General features: G+C 43.1%; 1 protein-coding gene across 1 annotated transcript in view; it reads left to right on the top strand.

Moving 5' to 3' along the window:
* The window catches only part of LOC137313285 (very long chain fatty acid elongase 5-like), a 94,495-nt gene that overhangs the window by 49,582 nt on the left and 19,088 nt on the right, over positions 1 to 25,825 (top strand). Inside the window, exon 4 of the mRNA XM_067979410.1 lies at positions 18,607 to 18,794. Within this exon, the coding sequence (XP_067835511.1) occupies positions 18,607 to 18,794 (188 nt within the window). The remainder of the gene's footprint in view (positions 1 to 18,606; positions 18,795 to 25,825) is intronic.

Raw genomic sequence — 25,825 nt, 5'->3', positions numbered from 1 at the left:
GTGTAGGCGGTGAAGCCCATGTTGCACATCCCCCACAAGTTTATCTAACCTCTGATGTACAAGGCTAAATACTCCCTCTTGAGAATTATGAGATTGTGATGTGAGAAACTAAAGGGACAGCACAGAGGAATGAATTCTTGATCTCGCTAGCTTTCCATACAAGAGATGCCTCGAGAAGCCATTCCTGCATAGACTTCATTGTTGGTCTTGTGTTTGTTATGTTGGAGCTCCTTAATAATGAGCTGCCATCTCCTCCTTCTGGTCTAAGATCACAACGGTGACCTGTTGTGCTGACCCTGAGGACACAATTGAATCATGACATAAGGAAATAATTTTTCTTGCCTTGGACTATGTAGAAAGTTAGCACCATGTTTTGAACATCAAACAAGACTTTGTTGAGTTTATATATAATAAAAAGCAAATGATCCTGGACTAAGAACAAGTGCTTAATGGGACTTGCGTGTTATATATTACTTCCATATATATTAGGGGATAAGGAATGATGAACCACTAAGACTGTCAAGTACAAAGTTAATAGAGCATTGTTTGATAAATTAACATAACCATCACCAGTATCAGTACAGGTGGTGAGTGTCTGTTCCACGAGGTGGATTGTCGAAGTCCCTGTTTCCTCTGCCCATGTTATTTTTCTTCTTTGGTACTTCATGTCGTGCATTGTTTTGCTGTTTTATTGTGTTGTTAAATGCACTTATTTTCTTTAGCGACATATCAGATTGTTCAAGCAATTTCAGCAGTCCTCAGCTGTACATGAGACTTAGAGTCATAGAGTTATACAGCACGGATAGAGGCCCTTCGGCCCATCGTGTCCGCGACTTCTGAAACCACTTTTTTTTTGTTGCTTTAGCAATAACTTGCCAACCATTTTAATTGTCCTGTGAGTTAGGAATTTTATTTGTGGTGTCTTTAGAATTAAATTCCAAAATTTCTTTTTGATTTGTTCTACAAGAATTTATAGAGCCATTGCGGAGAATTTAGGTTTCAGTCACGGGCCTTGAGTTTCATTTTCTGTTGTTTACCACCTTTGTTGAACGGGGGGAAAAGTCGTGTGCATTGGTCAGGTTCTGTAACTCTGCAATGTTTAGGTGATAATTTTAAATAATTACAACCGGCTTCTGATTTTCCCACCAGCATAAACAAATTTCCACCACCATAATCTTCAGTCTCCTCATTGTGAATAATACGGTAGAGAATGCTGAACAGATTCTTTAAATCCTAAAATGTCTAAACTCTGTCCAAAGTGCCTTTTTGTACTCCTGGATTTCACCCTTACGTTTTCCAGATTCTCATCAAACTCTGTCTGCAGATCAGCGTTTATTATTTTGGTGGTTTTCCTGTACACACTCGTGTAAATCCACCAAGAGAATTAAAAGAACCATTGAACTGTTAACATTCAAGGTTTGTAACTACTGTAAAATAATGAAGAAAGTGCACAGGACTTTTTTTTTCTGTAATGTTTTACGTGATACCATATTTTTGCTTTTCCTTCTCTTGTGTTTGCTTCTCTCTTGTTTTTCAGACTTTGTTTTGATTTTTCTTGCTCCTTTGTTTACTTTGATTTTTTAACCACTCTCATTATCTTTTATCTTGCTGTCATTCTTCTTTAGGCCCTTAAAAAAAAGTTCACTTAAAAGAACGCCCATTTATAGTGACTAATGTCAGTCCCATGAAAAAGTATCTAGATGAGAGAGTTGGAACTGCGGGATTTTAATTTTTTGAGTGGTAGGAGGAGAGTTTAAGAAAAATTCTATTTCAATATAAATTGGATGAAAATCCATTATTGTAAATAAAATTGCACTAAATTGGCTGCTTAATCTAACAAAGAAGTGGTAATTTGGGAGTGAGAGAATGGTGCTTAAGTAGTAAATTCTATATACATAATAATGACAGCTGATGCACTGCATACAATGTAAAGCCCACAGTAATAGCGTGGATTTCTTTTAACTTGGGACCATATTGATTGCTTTCTTCAAAGTGTTACAGCTATGAATGAGGTTGTTTGGCAATGTTGCTTGTATGTGCTATTGCTACTGCTTCTCTGGTTGGCATTCCAGATTATACTGATGGAGTATAATGTGGAGAAATGTGAGGTTATTCACTTTGGTAGGAAGACGAGAAAAACAGACTTTTTTAAATGGTGAGAAACTATTAAATGTTGGTGTTTGGAGGGATTTGGGTGTCCTTGTACGCGAAACAGAGAAAGTTAATATGCAGGTACTGCAAGCAATTTGGACGGTAATTGGTATGTTGGCCTTTATTGCAACTGGGTTGGAGTATAAGAGTAAGGAAGTCTCGCCACAATCGTACAGGGCTTTGGTGAGACCACACCTGGATTACTGTGCATAGTTTTGGTCTCCTTACCTAACGAAAGATATACTTGCCTTAGAGGCGGTGCAACGAAGGTTCACTAGATTGATTCCTGGGATGAGAGGGTTGTCCTATGAGGAGAGATTGAGTAGAATGGGCCTATACTCTCTGGAATTTAGGAGAATTTGAGGTGATCTCATTGAAACATATAAGATGCTGAGAGGCTGTTTCCCTGGCTGGAGGGTCTAGAACTGGGGGGCATAATCGCAGGATAAGGGGTTGGCCCTTTAGGACTGCGATGAGGAGAAATTTTTTCGCTTAGAGGATTGTGAATCTTTGGAATTCTCTACCCCAGAGGGCTGTGGATGCTGAGTCATTGAGTATATTCAAGGCTGAAATCAATAGATTTTTGGACTCTAAGGGAATCAAGGGATATGGGGATCGGGCTGGAAAGTGGAGTTGAAGTCGAAGATTAGCCATGATCTGATTGGATGGCGGAGCAGACTCAAGGGGCCTACTCCTGCTCCTGATTCTTATGTTCTTATTCCTGTCCAGTTCCTTGTATTGTCCAGATAAAAATAAAATAAAACAACAAATTCTGGAGATTCAAAAAAAATGTAGCCAGACCATTAACATCTGAAAAGGGTAAAGTGAACTTTTCAGCTCTATAGCCAAAATGTTATCTGCCTTTCCTCTTTTCAGATGTTATGTACTTCCAGGATTTTCTATTTTTATTTCCTTATATTGTCCAGCCATTTTTTCCTCGGTCTTCCTCCTTGCTTTTAGCTGTTAATTTCTCCCAGCTTGATCGTCTTGACTAGTTGGTCTCCGACCCCTTTGGCTCTATGTCCAAAGGATTGGAATTTTCTATTCTGTATCATGGTGATCCCGTGATCCTTCGTCTGAGCTTCTGACCCTATATCCTTTCCATCACCAAGAACGCCTACCTCTGTAATATCGCCCATCTCCGCCCCTGCCTCAGCTCATCTGCTGCTGAAAGCCTCATCCATGCCTTTGTTACCTCTAGATTCGACTATTCCGACGCTCTCCTGGCCGGCCTCCCACCTTGCACCCTCCGTAAACTTTAGCTCTTCCAAAACTCTGCTGCCCGTATCCTAATGTGCACCAAGTCCTAGTCACCCATCACCTCCTGTGCTCGCTGACCTACACTGGCTTCTGGTCCCCCAATGCCTCGATTTAAAAATTCTCATCCTTGTGTTCAAATTCCTCCATGGCCTCGCACCCTCCCAATCTCTGTAACCTCCTCCAGCCCTACAATCCTCCAAGATTGCTGCGCTCCTCCAATTAGGACCTCTTGTGTATACCTGGTTTTCATCACTCCACCATTGTCGGCCGTGCCTTCAGCTGCCTAGGCCCTAAACTCTGGAATTCCATCCCTAACCCCCTCATCCTCTCTATCTCTGTTTCCTCCTTTAAGACGCTACTTAAAACCTACCTCTGTCCTAATATCTCCTTACGTGGCTCGGTGTCAAATTTTGTTTGATAACCCTTCTATGATGTGCATTGGGACGTTTTACTATGTTAAAGGCACTATATAAATGCAAGATTTTTGTTGTTTCAAGTTTCATTACTCCTCTTTGTGGTCTTTGGGACTCTAAGAATCTCTCTATATCCTCACATCTCAAAGATTTGCAGTATTTTGTGTCCTGTTTCAATGCCCATGTTTCGCATCCATCAAGAGCTGTTGGTCAAATCATCCTTTCCAGTAGTCTCATACCAGTAAGACAAGCCTCCATCCTTCCAATTCTTGTTCCACCTTCCAGTCGTCTTTCTTGCTTTGGCCAGTCTAGCTCTTATCTCTTAGAACTATCACCCAGCATCCCAACTGATGGAATTGCTCAAACGTCTCGCCTTCTATTTGAGTGTCCACTTCTGTTCATCTCTTGCAACACTCGTTTTTGTGGATTCGCTTTGGCTTCGAAAGAGCTGCTTATGGTGGGCAGCCTGAGATCTTTCACCTGTTTTCAGCTACGAGTATAATGTTAGTTGCAAATCTCAGGCTATTAGACGTTCTGGGGGTGATTTTAGGAGGCAAACGCGGGTGCGTTGGGGGCGGGTGGGGTTCCAAAAATCACGCAAATCCCGTCCAGGTTTGGAAACCGGCTCCAACCCGCCGGCTTCCGAGTTTCACGGACGACCCGAAACCAGAAGTCCCGCTGGCAATTAAAGCCGATGGGATGAGAGTTAAAGAGCCGAAACTACCATTGAGGTACTTTACCTGTGACAGGTGAAGTAATTAGAAAGATTTTTAACTTACCTGGGCGGCTTGCCCACCGCTTCTGATTCACGCCTGGTGAAACCGTGTGTGAAGGGCTGGATCAGGGAGAAAGAAACTAAATAAATAAAAAAAACATGCAATGACGTGAAAACACTAAATGCACCTACCTTTTGAAACCGATCTCACCCTCCCGCTGTCCCACCGATCTCACCCTCCCGCTGTCCCACCGATCTCACCCTCCCGCTGTCCCACCGATCCCACCCTCCCGCTGTCCCACCGATCCCACCCTCCCGCTGTCCCACCGATCCCACCCTCCCGATGTCCCACCGATCCCACCCTCCCGCTGTCCCACCGATCCCACCCTCCCGCTGTCCCACCGATCCCACCCTCCCGCTGTCCCACCGATCCCACCCTCCCGCTGTCCCACCGATCCCACCCTCCCGCTGTCCCACCAAACTCACCCTCCCGCTGTCCCACCGATCCCACCCTCCCGATGTTCCCGAACAGGCATTGTTCTTGCTTTCCTGTAGGCAGGAGAATCTTTAATGCAATTCAGTTTTTTCTGTACTTGAGTGAATATAAAAAAAAATGTCTGTAGGCTTAGCTTGTCAACGTCTGAATGATTTATATGTTGGCACTAAGAAATGATGCTGACTTATAGTTTTAGGAACATAGGAACAGGAGTAGGCCATTCAACCCCTCGTGCCTGCTCCGCCATTTGATAAGATCATAGCTGATCTGTGATCTAACTCCTTATACCTGCCTTTGGCCCATATCCCTTAATACCTTTGGTTGCCAAAAAGCTATCTATCTCAGATTTAAATTTAGCAATTGAGCTAGTATCAATTGCCGTTTGCGGAAGAGAGTTCCAAACTTCTACCACCCTTTGTGTGTAGAAATGTTTTCTAATCTCGCTCCTGAAAGGTCTGGCTCTAATTTTTAGACTGTGCCCCCTACTCCTAGAATCCCCAACCCTGGAAATAGTTTCTCTCTATCCACCCTAACTGTTGCCCCTAATATCTTATAAACTTCGATCAGATCACCCCTTAGCCTTCTAAACTCTAGAGAATACAACCCCAATTTGTGCAATCTCTCCTCGTAACTTAACCCTTGAAGTCCGGGTATCATTCTAGTAAACCTACGTTGCACTCCCTCCAAGGTCAATATGTCCTTCCGAAGGTGCGGTGCCCAGAACTGCTCACAGTACTCCAGGTGTGGTCTAACCAGGGTTTTGTATAGCTGCAGCATAACTTCTGCCCCCTTGTACTCTAGTCCTCTAGATATAAAGGCCAACATTCCATTTGCCTTCTTGATTATTTTCTGCCACTGTTCATGACACTTCACTGATCTATGTACCTGAACCCCTAAGTCCCTTTGGACATCCACTGTTTTTAACTTTTTACCATTTAGAAAGTACCCTGTTCTATCCTTTTTTGATCCAAAGTGGATGACCTCACATTTGTTTACATTGAATTCCATTTGCCACAGTTTTGCCCATTCACCTAATCTATCAATATCGCTTTGTAATTTGATGTTTTCATCTACACTGCTTACAATGCCACCAATCTTTGTATCATCGGCAAACTTAGATATGAGACTTTCTATGCCTTCATCTAAGTCGTTAATAAATATTGTGAATAATTGAGGCCCCAAGACAGATCCCTGCGGGACTCCACTAGTCACATCCTGCCAATGTGAGTACCTACCCATTATCCCTACTCTCTGTCACCTTTCGCTCAGCCAACTTCCTAACCAAGTCCGTACTTTTCCCTCGATTCCATGGGCTTCTATCTTAGCTAACAGTCTCTTATGTGGGACCTCATCAAATGCCTTCTGGAAGTCCATATAAATAACATCCATTGACATTCCCCTGTCCACTACTTTAGTCACCTCTTCAAAAAATTCAATCAGGTTTGTCAGGCATGACCTACCTTTCACAAATCCATGCTGGCTCTCTCTGATTAACTGAAAATTCTCGAGGTGTTCAGTCACCCTATCCTTAATTATAGACTCCAGCATTTTCCCCACATCAGATGTTAGGCTAACTGGTCTATAATTCCCCGGTTTCCCTCTCTCTCCTTTCTTAAAAAGCGGAGTGACATGTGTAATTTTCCAATCTAGAGGGACAGTTCCTGAATCTAAAGAACTTTGAAAGATTATAATTAGGGCATCCGCAATGTGCTCACCTACTTCCTTTAAAACCCTGGGATGGAAACCATCTGGTCCTGGGGATTTGTCACTCTTTAGTGCTATTATTTTCTTCATTACTGTTGCTTTACTTATGTTAATTTTATCGAGTCCCTGTCCCCGATTCAATATTAGTTTTCTTGGGATTTCCGGCATGCTATCCTCTTTTTCTACTGTAAATACTGACGCAAAGTAATTGTTCAACATGTCCGCCATTTCCCCATTGTCAATGACAATATCCCCACTTTCAGTTTTTAATGGGCCAACATTGCTCCTGACCACCCTCTTTTTTCTAATATAACTATAAAAGTTCTTCGTATTGGTTTTGATGTCCCTTGCGAGTTTCTTTTCATACTCTCTTTTTGTAGCCCTTACTATCTGTTTTGTGACCCTTTGTTGATCTTTGTATCTTTCCCATTCGTCAGGATCTGTGCCATTTTTTGCCTTTTTGTATGCCCTTTCCTTATGTCTTATACTGTTTCTGTTTACTTATACTGTTCTCCTGTCTCTTGTGTCAGTACGAAGTCAAAATTGCCCGAGACCAACGATAAACAAGGAGTAATAACGGCTGAGCTTATTCCAAGCTAAGTGTAGTGGGAGTTTCTCCTCCAGGAAGCCTCACCCACTTTGTTCTGGTATCAGGTAGGGCCATGACCTATAATCAAAAGGCCAGGATTTCATACAGTTTTCCCAACTGCTCCGGGTCCAACAACAATTTGCATTTCTCTAGCACCTTTAACGTAAAAACAAATGTCACAAAGCACTTCACAGAAAATGGATGCCTAGTCAAATAAGGAAGTATTAAGAGGGGTGTCCAAGAGCTTGATCGAAGAGGGTGTTAAAGGAGGAGAGGGAGATGTAGAGATGGAGGGGTTTAGGGAGGGAATTCCAGAGTGTGGGGCCTTGGCGGCTGAAAGTAGGGCCACCACAAGAGGCCAGAGTCAGAGCAATAGAGAGTTCGGGAGGATGGTTGTTTGGGCTAGAGGAGGTTACAGAGATAGGGAGGAGAAAGACCGTGAAGGAATTTGAACACGCCAATGAAGATTTTAAATTTGAGGCATTAGGGGAATTAGGAGCCGAGGAGGACAGGGGGTGATGAGTGAATGGGACTTGATGCGGGATAGGATAAGGGCAGAAGAGTTTTAGATGAGTTGACCTTTACAGAGCATTGGAATAGTTGAATCTGGAGGTGACAAAGACACGGATGAGAACTTCAGCTGCCGTTGGGCTAAGGTAGGAGTGAAGGCAGGCGATGTTATGGAGATGGAAGTACATGGTCTTTGTGATGGCAAAGAAATAGCTCTTCTAAGAGGATGCTTATAAGAACAGCAAGTGACAGTTTTCTCACCAAACCAACAAACCCAGGCTGCGTTTACACTAACTACATGGTCGGTGCAATGCAAAGCCGCTGTTATACTACAGTTATAACGTGAATGCATCCTGTTAATTTTTCAGTTACAAATGTAACATCAAAGAGGACATTTATTGACTAGATGTGTTTCATTTTAAAACTAAATATAAATCATAAATCTTGCTTGTTTTTGCCATTCTGAATTCTGGCTTGTCCAGATGTTGGCATTCACTTCATTACTCAGAATTATAACCACCATGATCTCAGTATTAAACTTTTCAAAAGGAGCAGGATAAACCACATACGTACAACAGGATTTGCTGTTTTTGGCCCGCATGTGTACTCCCAATGGATTCTTCATTAAAGGGATGAATTTGCAATCCCGTGCTCTCAGCGGTCAGCAGTGCTTGCAGTGGGCGCATCGTGGAGAACTGCCAGTGTGTAGCCTGTGATTTCTCATGCATTCATTTTAATGGACAGAGAATTGCAGGCTGCGCACCGATGATCTCCTGTGATGCACTTTCTGTGAGTGCAGCTCCGCACTGGGAGCACCAATTACAGAACCGTCCCTTCATAAATGAATCCCCCCAGAGGTCCTCTGATGGGTTATTGTCCCACCTGGTATGGTGCTTAAGCCATATGGATCAAAAAAAAAACCCACCCAGGAACGATCCTGGCTCTGTAATGAGTTCAGTTTATGTCGAGGCATGCAGGAAAAGGAAAGGCCATCCAGCCCACACATCATCCCACACCCCCGTCCTCCGTCCCCTCCCCTCTTCCCCCACCCCCGCCTTTCAGCTGCTCCAACCATTCCTTTTCCTCAATTCCTGGGAGAAGTTAAAAAAAAAAGAAAAGCAGTTCCTCTGTTAAAAAAAATTCCTCTCTGACCGTTTATGGTCAACCAAGCGAGCCCCGGAATGTCCCAAACCCACCAGCTGTTTTTCAGAATCGTTCACTGTTACTTTCCATATGCTGTGATCACACATTTTTCCAGGAATCCCATCGAACATCTTCTTGAAGGACTGCAGGGAATCAGCCTTCACTACCTTCTCCAGAATCCCGTTCCACAAGACGATCACCCTTCGGGAAAAGTAAAACTCCCAGACTTCCAGTCTCACCCCTCCTTCCTCAGTTTGTACGGGTGCCTCTTAGTTCTCCCTGACCTCATCACCTCATGCACACTATCTACTTGCAAGATATCCATGCTTTTAATAATCTTAGGTACCTGGATGAGATCCCCTCTAAGTCGCCTTCTCTCCAAACGGTAAATACCCAAGGCTTCAAGTTTGTCTTCATAGTTCAGTGATCGCAGACTATAAATGACTCTTGTTGTCCTTCTCTGCCCCTTAGAATCATAGAAAATTTACGGCACAGAAGGAGGCTATTCGGCCCATCGTGTCCGTGCCGGCTGAGAAACGAGCCACCCAGCCTAATCCCATAATTTTGTACATCTCAATCAAATCACCTCTCCGCTTCCTCTGTTCCAAGGAAAACAACCCCAGCCTATCCAATCTGTCATCATAGCTAAAATTCTCCAGTCCTGGCAACATCCTTGTAAATCTCCTCTGCACCCTCTCTAGTGCAATTACATCCTTCCTGTAATGTGGTGACCAGAACTGTGCGCAGTACCCATGCTGTGGCCTAACTAGTGTTTATACAGTTCCAGCATAACATCCCTGCTCTGATATTCTATGCCTCGGCTAATAAAGGAAAGCATTTCATATGCTTTTTGAGGAAGTGAGGGACCTTGGAGTGCTTTTTTGACCAATCTGCCACGTGGGACCTTGTCAAAAGCTTTGCTAAAATCCATGTAGACTACATCAATTGCGCTATCCTCATCGATCCTCCTTGAAAAATTCAATCAGATAGTCAGACACGACCTCCCCTTAACAAATAAGTGACAGTTTATCCTGTCCCTCAGAATTGATTCCAGTAATTTGCCCACCACTGAGGTTAGACTGATTGGCCTATAATTACTCGGTCTATCCTTTGCTCCCTTTTTAAACAACGGTACAACGTTAGCAGTCCTCCAATCCTCCGGCACTACGCCTGTATCCAGTGAAGTTTGGAAAATGATGGTCAGAGCCTCTGCCATTTCCTCCCTGACTTCTTTTAACAGCCTGGGATACATTTCATCCGGCCCTGGTGATTTATCTACTTTCAAAGATGCTAACCCCCTTAATACTTCCTTTCTCACTATGTTTATCCCATCCTATATTTCACACTCCTCCTCTTTAACTTCAATCCCTGCATCATCCCGCTCCTTTGTGAAGACAGATGCAAAGTATTCATTAAGAACCATACCCGCATCTTCCGTCTCCACACGTGGTTTACCTTTTTGGTCTCTAATAGGCCCGACTCTTTCCTTAGTTATCCTCTTGCTCTTAATGTATTTTTAAAACATCTTTGGCTTTTCTTTGGTTTTACCTGCTAATAATTTTTCATGCCCTCTCTTTGCTTTCCTAATTTCCTTTTTAACTTCACCCCTGCACTTTGTATACTCCTGAGCTTTCCATAGTATTGAGTTCCCGATGTCTATTATAGGCTTTCTTTTTCTGCCTTATCTTACCCTGAATGCTTCTTGACATCCAGGGGGCTGTAGATTTGGCAGCCCCTCCCTTTTTCTTTGTAGGAACATGTTTACCCCGAACCCCTTGAATCACCCCTTGAATCACCCCTTGAATCACCCCTTGAATCACCCCTTGAATCACCCCCTTGAATCACCCCCTTGAATCACCCCTTGAATCACCCCCTTGAATCACCCCTTGAATCACCCCTTGAATCACCCCTTGAATCACCCCTTTGAATCACCCCTTTGAATCACCCCCTTGAATCACCCCTTTGAATCACCCCCTTGAATCACCCCCTTGAATCACCCCTTGAATCACCCCTTTGAATCACCCCCTTGAATCACCCCCTTGAATCACCCCTTTGAAGCACCCCCTTGAATCACCCCCTTGAATCACCCCTTGAATCACCCCTTGAATCACCCCCTTGAATCACCCCTTGAATCACCCCTTTGAATCACCCCCTTGAATCACCCCTTGAATCACCCCTTGAATCACCCCTTGAATCACCCCTTGAATCACCCCCTTGAATCACCCCTTGAATCACCCCCTTGAATCACCCCCTTGAATCACCCCCTTGAATCACCCCCTTGAATCACCCCTTGAATCACCCCTTGAATCTCCCCCTTGAATATCTCCCACTGCTCTGACACCTTCTCCAGAGTCACAAAGTCCTTCCTGAGGTGGAGGACCAGTTCTGGACACAGTACTCCAAATGAGGTTGTACCAAATCCTTATGTAGCCCTATTATTGTGACCTATTTTTTGACTTGTTTGGGCAACGCAGCCCAGGGCCCCGTTTCCTTTGACTGCAGCTTCTAGACACTGACCTTGAATCTTGGGGGAGCGGGCATAATCACTCCCAAATCTTTTCCCCTCTCGTTTCCCTTTACTCATCACCCACTCACAATATATTCCATGCTCTTATTATGAGTACCTATGTGTATCACTGCATTTGTCTACATGAAAGGACATTTAACAGTCTTGGGCCACTTCCCCAATCTATCCAAAACCACCATTTCCCTTTTCTAGGTTACTGACTCTGACGTGATTTGGTATCATCTGCAAAGTTAATTACTGTGCCACGTATGGCCATCTCCAGATCATTAATGAATATAATGAACAGATGGGGACAGAAAACTGAACCCTGGGGCACCCCACTCATAACCTGACCCCAGTGGGATGCAGACTCATTTAAAATCTCCCGTTGCTCATGGTTCCTCAGCCCCGGTCTCTGATCTCGGGCAGGGTGGCAGCATTGAGGCATTACAATTGGTCGCATTGTTCCTGGGTTAGGGAGGGGTAAAACCAACCATGCTCTACGTTCTTAATTGTTATTCAGTGACCTCCCATGTGGAAAGTGCACTTGTGTAAAGGATGTAAAGAAGGTGCATCAGATTCAGTCAGTCTGTTGATGCTACTCACTGTGCAGGTTCATATGTAAAGTATGACCACTTGGATGATATATTGGAGGAGTGTCACCCAACAGAGTCACTGCCTTCGGGATACGAGATTTTCTTTTAGAGGGGAACTATATAATTTCTCATAGATCTGGAAAGACAGTTCTTACTACCATGATGTGAGGCTATATAATCAGCTCTCCTCTGTATTGCCCTTTCACCTATATTAGGGATTTACCCTTATTTAAAGTCTTATGAGATCAAGTCATGCTTTGTAGCTGCTACCAGTGACATTATACTGATTAGCATGTAAACCGCTATAGGAGAAGAGAAATGTTTAACCCTATTAGCGTCTATTATAGGCTGCCTTGTAACTTCGAGGTTAGATGTCCCAGTTGGCTTCAGTATCTATTCAAGTGTGTTGTGTCTACCTAGCAACAGTGCTCAGTGTGCCTGCAGCATCACTGTAAGGAAAGCAGTACTTTAAAAGAAACTTGAAAGTTTAGTTATAATAATTCAATCTCAGTCATATTGAGTTTAGCACTAAAATGGAAACAGAAAATGCTGGAAACACATACCATGTCAGATTAATATCAGAAGCAGGTCCCACAAAAAAACATTTGACAGGTTGACCTGCATTTTTTATGTTTATTCCAGATTTCCAGTACTTGTATTTTTTTCTTTTTTAGCACTTATGATTTATGACCCCAGAACCTCTTGATTTAATTTTAGCCTCTTAAATGCCAGGTATGCGCACTTCATGCAATACATGCAATCCTGTCTCATTAAATTTCTGATGAATATACTTTTGCTTTAAAATGATTACACTTTGGATATAGTTTTTTGATTCATGACATGATGTTTTGTTCTGCAGGCATGTGCCGAATAAGCTAAAAGGGGTAAAAACTGCAGAGCAAGTGTAAAGAAAGAAACATTTGTGTTTAGTTACCAGAGTGTAACAGCTGTGCAAATTGGCTGAAACCACAGATTTAAGAGCTGAATAGTTGCAGTACATATCCTGCTGGAACAAATGACCTCGAAGCTATCTATGTCTTAACCTAGACAATACTCATTGTCTTAGGTTTTTTTCCTGAATAAAGTAATGAAAAAACTTTAGATGAAAAAAATAAATGCTTTAGTGAAACCTTACAAAGAGAGGGGCTTAAGAGGTCAGAGAGCAGCTTTACCTATTGTAAAGTTGGAAAGCAGGCTCTGCAATGAAATATGCTAACATAATTTACAATAATCCTTCTGTAATATAAACACTGGCTCCTTTCTACCATTATCTCCATTTATGGAAACATTGCTTCAATGTTACATTTCGGTTTACAGGACCACGTGTCCTGTTCTGTACTCCCTCACATGCAAGAAGTTGTACAACTATAACTGTTAAATTAATTTGAAACCAAAATACAGATGTCATGAAATATCAACCCTTTTTGCTCCTTTGTTAGTGTTTCTATCGATTTATGTTAAAAATTAAAATCGTTCATTTACTCTATATTTGGACCTATTTTTACTGAGTTAATCGTCTCAATCTGGTTGCAGTTTTCTGAATGCTGAGTGAAACCCATACTCCCTCTGCCTTCTCACATGACTGTGCTAGCAGCTGGCTTTGCTCAGTGTTATGCCAGTTTACATTTTCCATTGGTAGCAGTTGGTCCCCAGTGTGCTGTTCAGTCAATTGGAAGGACTGTACTCTGGAGATAAACAACCTTTATCTGTTTGCTGCCTGCTTGCTTAATGTTTAATAATGTACCTTGGAAACAATAGAGGTCTTTGACATTCAATCAATCAGTGGTGGTTCTCTGCTGTGCACAAAGTGCCATTGCCCCCCCAAAAGGGCTTTCAAACTCCATTAGCTCGATGGCAGTCAATGTTGCTTTAATGGAAAGAAGAAAATGAAGAAAGTTGGGGAGTGTGACTATTTACATCCTTTGATTGGTAAAATTGATTTAATTAGAGACCAACTATTGTGACATGCAATGTTTATGTAGAAATAAGGAAGAGAGCGATAGCCTAGCATAGTGGTATCCATAATGCATTCATGGGGCCGCTTCCCCCTCATCTATGACCCTAAAGAGACTTGCTGTTCCATGTATCTCCTGGCCTCCCATTTATAGCTTGCTAGCAAGTGGCAGGGGGAGGGTAGATACATATCAGCCTTTGACAAAGCGTTAGTGAGAATTCCTGAACTAATGCTTTCAGTCAGCTGTTTCCAAAAAACAGCCTGCATATTCTTTCACTACAGCCAATTAGAAATAAATAATTGATCTCCTGTGACATTGCTCATAGATAAAAATAACCCTCTTCCTGTAACCATCTTTGCTCAACTCTCACTGTAATTTTTTTATGTTTCCTCCCTGTCTCTTTGTTTGTTTTCCACTCTTTCCATCTCCCTCCTTTTTCCATTTGTTTGTCCATCTACCTATCTATATCTTATTCACGTTCATTGTCATATACCTATATCTTTCTGCCTCTTAATTTCTCTTTCTTTTTCAGTCCGTCTGTATGTCTCTCCTTCCCTCTGTCTCCTCTTTCTTCTGTATACCTCCCACTCTCTCTGAATGTCTCACACATACATAGCTAGTTATAAGTAATTAAGGCTTCTACGCTTCTGTGGTGCACAATATATGGAACACTAATTTGATAGTCAAATTGGGGTTTAATTAAATTTTACTTCAACCACTGACTAGATCATCAAATCATTTAGGAAAATACAGGGACGGAAAAGACTCTGTAGTACATCTAGCCTGTCCCAAAAACTAATACCTCTCAATCACCCTCTCCCTCAAATATCTATCTAATTCTTCCTTAACTGTTTCCATGCTATCTGTCTCCCTGGCGGGTTCATTCCACATGTTTACCACCCTTTGCATAAAGTTGTTAAATCTAAACTGCCTCCGCACTTTTCCCTAAGCCTGAGCCTAGATCCCCAAGTTCCAGGGTTCGTGACAACCTCAAACATATTATCAGGGTTCAATTTATCTTTTCCCTTAAAGATACTTGAATTGTATGTGCCCTAAGCTTCTCTTCTCCAGAATAAACAATCCCAACCTCTTCAATCTCTCCTCATAGCTCAGATGTCTTAAGCTAGTTATCAGTTTGGTTGCCCCTTTTGCACTGCCTCTACTATCAGAATATCCTTACTGTCATACAGCAACCAGAATTGTACACAGTACTCCAGGTGTGGCCACACCAGGGCCTGGTGTGGCCAGATTTATTATCACCTCCTGGGATTTGTGCTCTATCACTTTGGCTATATATCCCAAGATTGCAGAGCGTAGAGTTGAACCCATCTCTCACGATTTGCCGATCGCTCTGTGCCCGTTTGATGGTGGTTTCTGAAATTGCACATTGTAACTGCCATTTCTCTCCCCGCGGCCCCCCCCCCCCACCACCGCCCTAAATACCTGGTAAAGGACAGCAACTCTTCACTATACTCTTCACTAAAGCTTTCTGTTACTACATCCACAAGATTCGGCAGCACCAGCAATTGAGTAGGATTCTATCCCATCTTTCAGAATGGATCCTTTGGGTATTCTAGAGGTTCAGCTGGAGCCCAGTCCAAGAGGGATGAGTACTTTGTAGATTGATTTTAGACATTTGTCAAATAGCTTGGATAGGGACTCTTAGCAAGAAGCCATGTGCATATCAGAGCCAAAGGCTCATGTTTGACTAGCATTTTGGTACAAAATCCATTCTGGTTTTAACATAAGTCCAGCAACAAGTTGTAGTATAACAGGATGTACATTGTTAACATTGTTTCACACACTGTGCATCCTCCATAAGTAAGGATCTGAGTACACTTTCATGTAGTGTTAGCTCTAGTCCAATCTTATTACCAGTGTGGGTCCAAAAGAGACACCCCAATGTGTTTGCCAATGACATAGTCTGCAGAAGCACAATCAAGTATAAAGAGTTGGGCACATTGGTGCAATTCCACCATTTGGAATAGGGGGATGGGGAATAACCCATGCCAAAAGAACTTGGGAGGGGGAACACATTACCCATATTCCCTCTTACCCTTCCTTCCTTCCCATCTATGCCACCACATGCTCCAGGCTAAACTTGAAGCACCTTGGGTGAAAATGAAAAAGTGAATGAGTTATAATTATGAATGAGTGGAATGTCATTTAAACAGCATCTCTTCATTGTCACCCAAGGTGTTATATGAGTGCTTTTAGTTCAGCTTGGAGCATGTGGTGTAAACATCTTATTTTCCTCAGATGGCACAGATGCAACCGTGGAACATAGGAACACAGGAACAGGAGTAGGCCATTCAGCCCCTCGAGCCTGCTCCGCCATTTGATAAGATCATGGCTGATCTGTGATCTAACTCCATATACCTGCCTTTGGCCCATATCCCTTAATACCTTTGGTTGCCAAAAAGCTATCTATCTCAGATTTAAATTTAGCAATTGAGCTAGTATCAATTGCCGTTTGCGGAAGAGAGTTCCAAACTTCTACCACCCTTTGTGTGTGGAAATGTTTTCTAATCTCGCTCCTGAAAGGTCTGGCTCTAATTTTTAGACTGTGCCCCCTACTCCTAGAATCCCCAACCAGCGGAAATAATTTCTCTCTATCCACCCTAACTGTTGCCCTTAATATCTTATAAACTTCGATCAGATCACCCCTTAACCTTCTAAGTTCTAGAGAATACAACCCCAATTTGTGTAATCTCTCCTCGTAACTTAACCCTTGAAGTCCGGGTATCATTCTAGTAAACCTACGCTGCACTCCCTCCAAGGTCAATATGTCCTTCCGAAGGTGCGGTGCCCAGAACTGCTCACAGTACTCCAGGTGTGGTCTAACCATGGTTTTGTATAGCTGCAGCATAACTTCTGCCCCCTTGTAAGGGAGGGGATTGGGGAATGTGGGGAATGTGTTCCCTCTCCCAAGTTCTTTTGGCATGGGTTATTTCCCCCTCTTCCCTCCATTCCAAATACTGGAATTGATCCGATGTTCCCAACCCTTCATACTTGATTGTGCTTCTGGAGGCATTTGCATGAGTCCAACACGTTAGGGTGTCTCTTTTAGACTCACGCTGGTAATTGAATTGCCTGTTTCTCTGGTGTTATATAGTATGGTTTCTGGCCCTACTGTCACAGTCTCTGAATAGTTTTAACCATGCATACCCTCTACTGCGTATTATAGCACACAGGCCCATGGAGCACTGTGGCCGTGGGCGTTTTTTTTTAAGTAGGGCACAACTCAAAAATCCAACATCATTGAAGTGACAAAAGGCAACTGACTAAAAGAAAGGAATTACCGTATAATAAAATGGAGAGGACAGGTAGAGGCACATACCAGTGTTTAGGGCAGTGGTAGACAATCCTACGAATATATGTGCAGAGAGGGGATGGATAAGGTGAGAAAAAATTACTTGGCAGTGATTCTCATTCTTCCAAATAATGGCTTTTTAAAAAATATTTTACTCCCTCCTTATCCTCTATTCACTCATTCACTTTTTTTTGACACTTCTTGTCTGTTTCAAAAATTGCGCAGGGAAGGATTGTTAGTGACATTATATCGTGGCCCAATTATTTAAGTTTCAGTCTAGATATCATCCTAACAGCAGTTAAAGACTGTTAAATGACGGTCCAATTTCCCTCATTCGGACTGGTTGGTAACTGCAGAAGCCTGACGGTGTGCAGAGAAAGCAATGTACTTTTTCCATATCCGACAGGGTATCTTCGCCACCTAGTCACTTTGCTACCCTAACAATTTTTTAAAAACCTGCCCTTTACCCATAAATCAGTGTGAAATGCAAGAAATTACAACGCGACCCACTCATCGGGAGAAAGATACAGACTGTTCCCGATTTGACGATATGTGTGGTTTCATCCAGTATCACCACTAAAGTACATTGTTTATGTTCGAATCTTTTGGATGATTGAAGACACTTTATCAGAAAATGCTGCCTAGTAGTTTCTGTGCTTCCTCATTTATTTGAGATAGTCCATCAAATGTTGCATTCTCTATCTGAAAGCTTCCTCTTCAGCTGGCTGTGCAGTGAATGTGAACAACCTGTTGCCTGGCTGTGCTTTGCAGTGCATTGAACCGTAACAATTTGCTTAATGCTGGGGAATTACGGTTTATTCAGCTTGCAGCTTAGATAATGGCTATTTTTCAGTTCTTTAAGAGTGTGATGCAAAAAGTAATGCCAAAAATGTATTTTCATTCGAGATGCTTTAATTCACAGTGTGCCGTTTTTTTGAAATGCAATCAGCATTTATTTTGATGGGGGTTGTGCGGGGGGGGGGGAAACATTTTTATTAATTTAGTTTGAACACTTTTCCAAATGGTTTCACAATTCTTGGGAAAGATAAATGATGTGTTGTAACTTATTTTCTACATGTTATAAAACATGTTGAGCTCTGCCTGATGTATACTGTATCATGCGTCATCTCAAAGCTGACTAGAAGTTAAACTCTGTATTTCTGGAATACTCATTATTTACTATACATAGTTACAGATTGAAAGCGTTTTTTGTTCTTGAAGAGCTGTTCTCACATTCATTTTTCTCTTATTCCAGATTCCAGAGTTGAGGGTTTTTTCCTCCTAGATAAATATCCCCCTACCTTTATACTTAGTCTCCTGTACCTCTTCGTGGTCTGGGCTGGACCAAAATACATGCAGAACAAGGCACCTCTTTCTTCTAGGGGAATACTAGTGGTCTATAACATTGGATTAACTCTCCTTTCCTTATACATGTTTTGCGAGGTGAGAAGCATGAACGTTCTTGTCAGTTTTGATGAACTAATTTATTTTTTCCAGTTTTTTTTTTGATGTATTGCTCTCTCTGATGTGTAGTCTAACAGCCCACAAGGACAGTTTCTCATTATAATTTGTGCTTGGTAAAAACAATTTGGAGGCAATTGCAACAATTGGCTTGGGACCCAGGTTCAATTCCTGCTGAGTGCTGACTTCACTTGGTCGTGGTGAGGGGGCAGCTGGGTCTCTGAGCCAGTGTGGGAATAAAAATTCAGCTGGGGTTCTCGTTCCCTCATCACTATCCACTGACCCAGCTGAAAAGTGCAAGCGTGGGCATCAGATAAGTTCAAGATCAAGCTCAGCTGTGAAGCCCCTGTGGTAGACTAGCCCATTGGCACTCGCTGTTCAGGGTCTCCTCTGAAGAATGACCACCCAAACAAGGTATTAGTAATGAGCTGGCATGAGTTACTTTCTTCAGGAAAGAAGCAGTAAGGAGAGGAAATTGAAAAAATGAAACCACCTAAATATATATATTATTATTATACTGGATTTCTCTGTGCTTATGTATGTTATTATATAGATGTGAAATATAATTGTGCATCAAACATAACCTGATTATGATTATGCAAGTATATAGAGAACTAGTAATGTTTACACTATGAGCCGTTTTCTTGTCCTACTTCAACATGTCAAATATAATTTTTCAGATTAATCCTGTTTTAATTCTTTGTGTCGATGCAAAGAGCCTTTTGTTTCCTGCCTCATCCAGTCTTATCTATGTTGATCTGTGTATGTATTTATACAACATCCATTTGGCTAAAACAGTACTGAACTTCTGCAATGTAATACCTGCGCACTGCCATTTTAAAAACCTATAACTATTAACTTTAATTCCATTGTTACATCAGTGTATAGTCTTTATGTAAAGCTGCTGAAGAAATTATTGAATCTTGAGTGTACAGAGAGAGAATGTAAGAAAACACAGAACAAGAAAAGGAATTTTTCCACCAAGCCTGTCTTTGCAGACTGTTACAAAATCATTTATATAGTGGTTTCAAAACCATGTCTCTCAAAAATATCTCAAAACGCTTCAGATGCAATGAATCACTTTGAAGGGCGTAGGCTGTTATTGTGTATGAAAATGTGGTTGCCATTTTGCAAGCAGCAAGATCCCACAAACAACAGTGGCCTGAATGACCAGTTAATCATTTTTTGGTGGTGATGGATTAAGGAAGAATGTTGGTCAGGACACCAGGAAAACATGCTGTTATTCTTTGAGTACTGCCATACATTAACATCTACCAGAACTGGGAGCTGAGGCCCAAGTTTCAATTCTCACCTGAAGGATGGCGTTTCAGACAATGCAGCACTCCCACGGTACTGCACTACAGAGTCAGTCTAGATTGCGTGCTCGAATTCTGGATTGGGCCTGAACCCACAATCTTTGACTCAGCCAAGATGATACAATTTTGACCTAACATGGATTTATTTAATCTCCTCGGAGAAGGCTCTGCAAAGCTTTTCCTGGCCTGCGTCAGGAGTGTTCCCGAGCCATACAGGGACAGGCAAATTGCATGAACGCTCTTTCTGCCAGGCGCAGCACACCTCAGGCACATTATGGACACCTGGGCCTAGAAATTGGATCACGCTGCACCTGTTTTACAGACATAAAACGGGCACCTAAGGGTCCAATGTGGCGGGCGGTGTGCGCACGCTCATTACGTGCCAGAGGTGCGGCGGTTGCCATATTGGTAAAGGCTCCTCCGTTTGGCGTCCAGGACGCACTCACGAAACGGGGGTTAGGCCCTTTGGATATGCAGATAGCCGGCTTAACACCTGTTTGAGGTCCCCTTTGCAAAATTGGATTTGCATAACCGGCAGAATGCGACATGCACGCTGCGGTCAGTTTCTTCACAGGCTTGGCATCCGCCAGCGGTCCTTTAAAGGAACATCTGGAAACTGCCAGCAAAGGTAAATTTAATTTTTATTACTTACCTTATTGTGGAGCCGGCAGGACCAGGGCCTACGTTAAATCCACGGGCTGCTGCCGTCCACCGTTTGCCACCTTCCTGATTGCCTTCCATTCCCCTCTCTGCCCCACCCCGGGACTCCCTTAATGACCTCGGACAGTGTCCGAGCCGGCTGATCTCGGCACCTGCAACTCGCCGGTGATAAACAAATGAGGCCGGCGGACCAATTTCCCGTGGTAACACCATGTTTTTTTTTAGACGGGTGCAGAACGCGTGATCCAATTTCTAGACGCCAAAGAGGGAAATCTGCCCTCGCACGTATAATAGTTCAGCAGCTTTTTCCAGCAGGCAATTTTTTTTCAAATTTGTGTCAAGAGAATGTCAAAATGTTGTAAATCGTATCTGAGCACTTGAATGACCTTAAATATATGCACTGTGAAGCAGACATGAGCCATTTCAACTTGCAACATACGGTGGGCAAACAAATGAAACCCGATATGAATGGGTTACACTAATCTTTTTAGGGAACATACTGATTTTTGTGTTTGAGTACTGTCCAGGTGATGATACTTTATTACTTAATAGTTGCTCAGTACAAACAATGGATCTGTTTAATTAACATGGATTACGCAAAACTAGATTTGTATGTTGGACAAACAGTAGAGATTTTGAAATTCCTTGGCTTGATCTGCACCTATGATTTGTAATTTTCCCCAGACACGAGGGTGTTTTCACGTTAATAAAAAAAAAATACCAATAATGAAAATCACGGTAAAACAAACGCTAGACTCATTTGTTAAACATATTTATGAATTCTCAAATTTAAATATGAAAACAAATGGCATGATGGGGGATTGGATGGAACCAAAATTTAACCCAAAGTAACTGGAATGGGCCAATTTAGATCAGGTCAGAGTCTGGTTGGTATGTCCTTTTTAAAAAAAATCCAGTGCACAACTGTAACTGTTGTTCTGTGCTTTTGCACCATCATTGTGCAAGCCTCTTCACTACTTTCCCAGCAGCATGATGGGCGGTGAAGGGATAATGAATTTCTAGCAGTATAAAATCTACTCCCGTGCCTCTCACCATTGGGGAATTGTAGAATCACCCCTTATATTCCCTCGCTATGGTTCTTGCTTCTTGAACGCTTTGTTACCCCCTAGCTCTGTGCCCATCTCTCTCAAAGCTCCCCGTTCCGATCTCTCCAGTCTAGTTTACGCACTGCTCACATTACCACAGTCACAAAGTCTAGAGTAACCAATTGCATGCTGTGTTACTGTGACCATGGTGCGCCATCCCTCCTTGTCCTTCTCGCCCTCTCTGCAGTGCTTCATACAGTGGACCATGCCATCGCCCCTCCTCCCTTGTCCAGCTCCCTGGGGCTGCCCTTCTGTCGTGCCATTCCTAGTTTCCATACACAACAAGTGCATCTCCACTGACGGCTTGTCTCTCCCCTCCGGCCCCCCCCCCCCTCCCCTCCCCCACTCCTGCTCTCTCCGGAGATCCTACATATTTTATCCTTGGTCCCCTTCTCTTCATCATCTACATGCCACCCTTTGCCGACATCATCTGCAGGCATAGGTCAGCTTCCACATGTACGCTGGTGACACCCAGCTCTACCTCTCAACCACCTTTCTCAAGGGATGAGGGGTTTCAGTTATCTGCAGAGACTAGAGAGGCTGGGTTTGTTCTCCTTAGAGCGGAGGAGGTTAAATGATGATTTGATAGAGGCGTTCAAAATTATGAGGGGTTTTGATAGAGTAGATAGGGAGACACAGATTTAAAATAATTGGCAAAAAAGCCACAGGGGAGATGAGGAGAAACATTTTTACTCAGCGAGTTGTAATGATCTGGAATGCACTGCCTGAAAGGGTGGTGGAAGCAGATTCAGTAGTAACTTTCAAAAGGGAATTGGACATATACTTGAAAAGGAAAGAATTGCAGGGCTGTGGGGAAAGAGCAAGGAAGTGGGACTAATCGGATAGCTCTTTCAAAGAGCCAGCACAGGCACCATGGGCCGAATAGCCTTCTCTTTGCTGTCAGGCTGCCTGTCCAACATCAAGTCATGGATGAGTTGCAGCTTCTTCCAACTTAATTTCGTGAAGACTGAAGCTACCAGCTCCCACTATAAACTCCATTCCCGTGCCATGGATTCCATCTCCCTCACAGACACTGACTCACACTGAACCTGATGGTGCTCGGCCGTGGCTCCCTGTTTGACCCTCAGCTGAGCTTGTAACCCTAAGACATCTTTTTAACCTGGGCTTTCGATCACCCCTACTAGTCTGTTTCTCTGTGGCTCATTGTCCAATTTCCTGTCTAGTTCCATTTGTGAAGCACCTTGGGAAGCATTTATACTGAAGGTGCTATATAAGTGAAAATTGTTGCTCAGTAAAACCTGAAGGGGAAGAACAGGAGGCTCTCTAAGATAGAATCATAGAAAGGTTACGCACGGAAGGAGGCCATTCAGCCCATCGAGTCCGTGCCGGCTCTATGCAAGAGCAATCCAGCTAGTCCCACTCCCCCGCCCTATCCCCGTAGCTCTCCAAATGTTTTCTTTTCAAGTACTTATCCAGTTCCCTTTTGAAGGCCATGATTGAATCTGCCTCCACCACCCCCTCGGGCAGCGCATTCCAGATCCTAACCACTCGCTGTGTAAAAAAAGGTTTCTCCTCATATCACTTTCGGTTCTTTTGCCAATCACCTTAAATCTATGTCCTCTGGTTCTTGACCCTTCCGGCAATGGGAACAGTTTCTCTCTATCTACCCTGTCTAGATCATTCATGATTTTGAATACCTCTATCAAATCTCCTCACAACCTTCTCTGTTCCAAGGAGAACAACCCCAGCTTCTCCAGTCTATCCACGAAACTAAAGTCCCTCATCCCTGGAATCATTCTAGTAAACCTCTTCTGCTCCCTCTCTAAGGCCTTCACATCTTTCCTAAAGTGCGGTGCCTAGAACTGGACACAATACTCCAGTTGTGGCCAAACCAGTATTTTATAAAGGTTTATCATGACTTCCAAACTTTTGTACTCTATGCCTCTATTTATAAAGCCCAGGATCCTGTATGCTTTTTTAACCGCTTTCTCAACCTGCCCTGCCACCTTCATCAATTTGTGCACATATGCACCCAGATCTCTCTGTTCCTGTACCCCTTTTAGAGTTGTGCCTTCTATTTTATATGGCCTCTCCTTGTTCTTCCTACCAAAATATATCACTGCATTTTTCTGCGTTAAATTTCATCTGCCACGTGTCCGCCCATGCCACCAGCCTGTCTCTATCCGCTTGAAGTCTATCACTCGATGTTTGCAGTTGACACCAAGATTGGTGGCATTGTGGACAGTGAAGAAGGTTATCTAGGATTGCAATGGGATCTTGATAAATTGGGCCAGTGGGCCGATGAATGGCAGATGGAGTTTAATTTAGATAAATGTGAGGTGATGCATTTTGGTAGATCGAATCGGGCCAGGACCTACTCCGTTAATGGTAGGGCGTTGGGGAGAGTTATAGAACAAAGAGATCTCGGAGTACAGATTCATAGCTCCTTGAAAGTGGAGTCACAGGTGGATAGGGTGGTGAAGAAGGCATTCGGCATGCTTGGTTTCATTGGTCAGAACATTGAATACAGGAGTTGGGATGTCTTGTTGAAGTTGTACAAGACATTAGTAAGGCCACACTTGGAATACTGTGTACAGTTCTGGTCACCCTATTATAGAAAGGATATTATTAAACTAGAAAGAGTGCAGAAAAGATTTACTAGGATGCTACCGGGACTTGATGGTTTGACTTATAGGGAGAGGTTAGATAGACTGAGACTTTTTTCCCTGGAGAATAGGAGGTTAAGGGGTGATCTTATAGAAGTCTATAAAATAATGAGGGGCATAGATAAGGTAGATAGTCAAAATCTTTTCCCAAAGGTAGGGGAGTCTATAACGAGGGGACATAGATTTAAGGTGAGAGGGGAGAGATACAAAAGGGTCCAGAGGGGCAATTTTTTCACTCAAAGGGTGGTGAGTGTCTGGAACGAGCTGCCAGAGGCAGTAGTAGAGGCGGGTACAATTTTGTCTTTTAAAAAGCATTTGGACAGTTACATGGGTAAGATGGGCATAGAGGGATATGGGCCAAGTGCAGGCAATTGGGACTAGCTTCGTGGTATAAACTGGGCGACATGGACATGTTGGGCCGAAGGGCCTGTTTCCATGTTGTAAACTTCTATGATTCTATCCTCCTTACTGTTTACTACCCTTCCAAGTTTTGTGCCATCTGCAAATTTTGAAAATGTGCCCTGTACACCCAAGCCATTAATATATATCAAGAAAAAGCAGTAGTCCGACCCCTGGGGAACACCACTGTATACCTCCCTCCACGATAAGTCAAAAGTTTTCTTTAGTGCGGCCAGAAGAAGCAGGAGAGCTGCTCCGAGCCCCACAAGGAAAGTCTATGCCTCTGCTGACCCAGGGTTCACCACTCCCACGCATGAAACAGCCCCGATCTCACCCCATACCCCGCGACTTACCTTGGATCCGGGCGACCTCTGGGCCCCATGGTTTTTCTGCGTCTGATCCCGGCCAGTTGTCTCTTGCCGCCTGTATTGGGCATGCAGTCGGCTGGCAGCATGCAAGTGAGGCCTGGGAGTTAAAAATAGCTCAGGCCACAAATGCTTGATCTGCCCGCCTGAAACCCCCACCCCGTCCAGTCTAGATGAACACGGCGTGACATTGCCCATTACTTTTATGGATGCCTTTGGATCATGTTGCTTGGCATGGTTGCGCCAATCCTAAATGAATGCAATGTGCAAAGCTCTGGGCACGTTCCTATTGTCTGCATTTGTTTTTTGAGGATGACAGTATTTGACAGTGGATTAGGAGGGAAATATGTGACAGATTAGGATGGAGAATGCCATGAATGGGACATTGTGTACCAGATCAAAAGTAAGATAAGGTAAATGATTTTGTCTGGCATGATTGGTTGTCCAGCACGATCTTCAGATCTTCATTCATCACTTTCCATGTACAAATAAGATTTTCTATCATCTTCACAGGGGAAAACCACCTAGGAATGCTTCCCC

This window comes from Heptranchias perlo, unplaced genomic scaffold, assembly GCF_035084215.1.
Source record: "Heptranchias perlo isolate sHepPer1 unplaced genomic scaffold, sHepPer1.hap1 HAP1_SCAFFOLD_460, whole genome shotgun sequence".
In the NCBI taxonomy this organism is placed as follows: domain Eukaryota; kingdom Metazoa; phylum Chordata; class Chondrichthyes; order Hexanchiformes; family Hexanchidae; genus Heptranchias; species Heptranchias perlo.
This window is presented reverse-complemented; position numbering and strand designations above follow the sequence as displayed.